The sequence below is a fragment of the Oncorhynchus clarkii genome, chromosome 24 (genome assembly GCF_045791955.1).
Source record: "Oncorhynchus clarkii lewisi isolate Uvic-CL-2024 chromosome 24, UVic_Ocla_1.0, whole genome shotgun sequence".
Lineage (NCBI taxonomy): Eukaryota > Metazoa > Chordata > Actinopteri > Salmoniformes > Salmonidae > Oncorhynchus > Oncorhynchus clarkii.
Window position 1 is genome coordinate 32,316,452 of NC_092170.1, and position 4,972 is coordinate 32,321,423.

Sequence of the window (4,972 nt, forward strand, 5' to 3'; positions counted from 1 at the left end):
GGGCTGAGGATGGGGATGTTTGGGGCTGAGGCGGGGCTGTTTGGGGCTGAGGATGGAGCTGCTTGTGGCTGAGGATGGAGCTGTTTGGGGCTGAGGCTGGAGCTGCTTGGGGCTGAGGATGGAGCTCTTTGGGGCTGAGGATGGAGCTGCTTGGGGCTGAGGATGGAGCTGCTTGTGGCTGAGGATGGAGCTGTTTGGGGCTGAGGCTGGGGCTGTTTGGGGCTGAGGCTGGAGCTCTTTGGGGCTGAGGCTGGAGCTCTTTGGGGCTGAGGATGGGGCTGTTTGGGGCTGATGATGGAGCTGTTTGGGGCTGAAGCTGGGGCTATTTGGGGGCTGATGATGGAGCTGTTTGGGAATGAGGATGGGGCTATTTGGGGCTGAGGATGGGGCTGAGGTGTGAAATAGTGAACAGTCTCTGTGTCACCACCACTGAAGGATTGATTGATTGCTGAGCCTTTGCCATAAGTATTAGTGTAAATATTTTCCCTCTCACGCTCCTCCTCCTCTCTGCTTCAATCATTCACATTGATCAGAGAGCGAGAGAGAGAGAGAGAGAGAGCGAGAGAGAGAGAGAGAGAGAAAGAGAGAGCGAGAGGACGTATTCACCCTGCACACCCTAATAGGCAAACAACCAAGCCAAAACAAAGGCCAAGTCTTCCCTTGCTTTGTGCTTTCACCCAATTTGGCATGAGGGTCTGCTATACAAATTGATGGAAACTGGGATGCAGCTTGAGCCCCACCCTCTTCAACATATTTACATTTGAAGTTGGAAGTTTACATCCACCTTAGCCAAATACATTTAAACTCCGTTTTTCACAATTCCTGACATTTAATCCTAGTAAAAATTCCCTGTCTTAGGTCAGTTAGGAAAAGCACTTGATTTTAAGAATGTAAAATGTCCGATTTATAGTAGAGAGAATGGTTTATTTCAGCTTTTATTTCTTTCATCACATTCCCAGTGGGTCAGAAGTTTACATACACTCAATTAGTATTTGGTAGCATTGCCTTTAAATTGTTTAACTTAAGTCAAACTTTTTGGGCAGCCTTCCACAAGCTTCCCAGAATAATTTGGGTGAATTTTGGCCCATTCCTCCTGACAGAGCTGGTGTAACTGAGTCAGGTTTGTATGCCTCCTTGCTCTTACACGCTTTTTCAGTTCTGCCCACAAATATTTTATAGGATTGAGGTCAGGGCTTTGTGATGGCCACTCCAATACCTTGATTTGGTTGTCCTTAAGCCATTTTGCCACAACTTTGGAAGTATGCTTAGGGTCATTTTCCATGTGGAAGACCCATTTGCGACCAAGCTTTAACTTCCTGACTGATGTCTTGAGTTGTTGCTTCAGTATATCCACATAATTTTCGTACTTCATGATGCCATCTATTTTGTGAAGTGCTGATCACACACACAACATGATGCTGCCAACCCCTGTGCTTCACGATTGAAATGGTGTTCTTCGGATTGCAAGCCTCCCCCTTTTTCCTCCTAACATAATGATGATCATTATGGCCAAACAGTTCTATTTTTGTTTCATCAGACCAGAGGATATTTCTCCAAAAAGTACGATCTTTGTCCCCATGTGCAGTTGCAAACTGTAGTCTAACTTTTTTTATGGCAGTTTTGGAGCAGTGGCTTCTTCCTTGCTGAGCGGCTTTTCAGGTTATGTCGATATAGGATTAGTTTTACTGTGGATATAGATACTTTTGTACCTGTTTCCACCAGCATCTTCACAAGGTCCTTTGCTGTTGTTCTGGGATTGATTTGCACTTTTGGCACCAAAGTACGTTCATCTCTAAGAGACAGAACGTGTTTCCTTCCAGAGCGGTATGACGGCTGTGTGGTGTTTATACTTGCGTACTATTGTTTGTACAGATGAACGTGGTACCTTCAGGCATTTGGAAATTGCTCCCAAGGATGAACCAGACTTGTGGAGGTCTACAATTTTTTTCATGATGTCTTGGCTGATTTCTTTTGATTTTCTCATTATCTCAAGAAAAGAGGCACTGAGTTTGAAGGTAAGCTTTGAATACATCCACATGTACACCTCCAATTGACTCAAATGATGTCAATTAGCCTAACAGAAGCTTCTAAAGCCATTACATAATTTTGTGGAATATTCTAAGCTGTTTAAAGGCACAGTCAACTTAGTGTATGTAAACTTCTGACCCACTGGAGTTGTGATACAGTGAATTATAAGTGAAATAATCTGTCTGTAAACAATTGTTGGAAAAATTAATTGTGTCATGCACAAAGTAGATGTCCTAACCGACTTGCCAAAACTATAGTTTGTCGACAAGAAATGTGTGGAGTGGTTGAAAAACAAGTTTTAATGACTCCAACCTAAGTGTATGTAAACTTCTGACTTAAACTGTATCAACGAATTGGCGAGGGCACTAGAACAGTCTGCAGCACCCGGCCTCGCCCTACTAGAGTCTGAAGTCAAATGTCTACTGATGATCTGGTGCTTCTGTCCCCAACCAAGGAGGGCCTACAGCAGCACCTAGATCTTCTGCACAGATTCTGTCAGACCTGGGGCCTGACAGTAAATCTCTGTAAAACAAAAATAATGGTGTTCCAAAAAAGGTCCAGTTGCCAGGACCGCAAATACAAATTCCATCTAGACACCGTTGCCCTAGAGCACACAAAGAACTATACATACCTCTGCCTAAACATCAGCGCCACAGGTAATTTCCACATTAATATCAGGCTAAAAATACTTGAATCAGTTATAGAACCCATTTGCCCTTTATGGTTGTGAGGTCTGGGGTCCGCTCACCAACCAAGAATTCACAAAATGGGCTAAACACCAAATTGAGACTCTGCATGCAGAATTCTGCAAAAATATCCTCTGTGTACAACGTAAAACACCAATGCATGCAGAGCAGAATTAGGCCGATACCCACTAATTATCAAAATCCAGAAAAGAGTGGTTAAATTCTACAACCACCTAAAAGTAAGCGATTCCCAACCCTTCCATTACAAAGCCATCACCTACAGAGAAATGAACCTGGAGAAGAGTGCCCTAAGCAAGCTGGTCCTGGGGCTCTGTTCACAAACACAAACAGACCCCACAGAGCCCCAGGACAGCAATACAATTAGACCCAAACAAATCATGAAAAACTATATAACTACTTGACACATTGGAAAGAATTTACAAAAAAACTGAGCAAACTAGAATGCTATTTGGCCTTAAACAGAGAGTACACAGTGGCAGAATACCTGACCACTGTGACTGACCCAAATTCAAGGAAAGCTTTGATTATGTATAGACTCAGTGAGCATAGCCTTGCTATTGAGAAAGTCCACTATAGCCTGACTTCTCGAGAGCCAGGTCTGCCAATGTGCACACTGCCCACAAAATGAGGTGGAAACTGAGTTGCACTTCCTAACCTCCTGCCCAATGTATGACCATATTAGAGACACATATTTCCCACAGATTACACAGATCCACAAAGAATTCAAAAACAATCCCAATTTTGATTAACTCCCATATCTACTAGTTAAATACCACAGTGTGACATCACTGCAGCAAGATTTGTGACCTGTTGCCACAAGAAAAGGGCCACCAGTGAAGAACAAACATCATTGTAAATATTTATTTTCCCTTTTGTACTTTAACTATTTGCACATTGTTACAATGCTGTATATAGACGTAATATGACATTTGAAATGTCTTTATTCTTTTGGAACTTCTGTTAGTGTAATGTTTACTGTTCATTTTTGTTGTTTATTTCACTATTGTTTAATTTCTACTTCACTTGCTTTGGCTATATTTTTAAAAAAATGTAATGTAACTTTTGTTTGTTTATTTATGTTTCCCATGCCAATAAAGCCCTTTGAATTGAATTGAGAGGGAAAAAGAGAGCATTGAGAGGGTGAGTAGTGATTTAGGGAGTTTTAGGGAATGGCAAATGTAACTTTTTCGTAACTTACTTTCTCTTACAAACACATACATGTAGGTGTGTCTTTTTAGAGGAGAGTGGGGAGCTATTTGGATTGTCTATTCCTCAAGCTGTTGGCTGGAAATACCCCTTATAGGGTTGAGGTACCCATATACTTGCCTGTTTTAAAGTTCCAGACATAGAGAATTCAGAACAGAGAGGAAGAGAGTCAGAAAGGAGGAGAACGGGTGAGGGGGGGACAAGAGTGAGAGCGAGGGAGAGAAATGTAGAGAGAGCAGAAAAATATTAACATGAATAATTTCTGTCATTTAGGTGGAGTGGAGAGAGGGAATGGGATAATGAAATTATTTAACGAACTATAACAGCCTTTTATTGGTTTTTAATTACATGAGTCATCGTTCCTTAATGCCATCAGACTGGCTGGCTTTCACATTACAAATTGGACGGAGGTCCGTCTACACTAAGGAGAACATCACACAAAGCAGCCTGTAAGAACACATACAGAACATACCAAATGATGGGACAGTGTAACCTAACATTCAGATGAGACATTAGCTTAATACAGTAACAGAAAACTAAGTTGCAATAATGGACTTGTTAAGGAGACGGTTTGGACGAGTTTTCCCTCCAATCGGTTATCAATGCCTCGTTCTGCCACCTTTGCTGACTCTATTTGGTCACATCTCGGTGTTCAAAAAGTAAAAACGATAAAAGGCAGTATCTGAGCCACAGTTCTACGTTTTTTAAGTTAAGTGTTAATCAAAGCGAGTGTGACTGTCTCAATGATTTGAATGATTTGTCTGGAATGTTGATTGCTTTGACATAGAAAAGCACAGCTGAGTCAGGCACCCTATCGCACACACACACACACACACACACACACACACACACACACACACACACACACACACACACACACACACACACACACACACACACACACACACACACACACACACACACACACACACACACACACACAAACATCACGGAAGGAAAACACCAACAACGACACTATTCTTTATAGAGACTTCAGAGTTTTTCTCTTTCTCTTGGAACAAAATATGTCG

The 4,972-nt window shown here is 42.1% G+C and overlaps 1 protein-coding gene across 1 annotated transcript in view; it reads right to left on the reverse strand.

Annotated features, from left to right (window-relative positions):
• LOC139382636 (uncharacterized) overlaps positions 1–3,955 on the reverse strand; it is a 5,122-nt gene extending 1,167 nt beyond the window's left edge. Inside the window, exons 1-2 of the mRNA XM_071126730.1 lie at positions 3,934–3,955; positions 1–389 (exon numbers count right to left, since the gene is read on the reverse strand). The exon at positions 1–389 is cut by the window's left edge and continues 1,167 nt beyond it. Of these exons, the coding sequence (XP_070982831.1) occupies positions 1–389; positions 3,934–3,955 (411 nt within the window). The remainder of the gene's footprint in view (positions 390–3,933) is intronic.
• Positions 3,956–4,972: the final 1,017 nt, after the last annotated feature.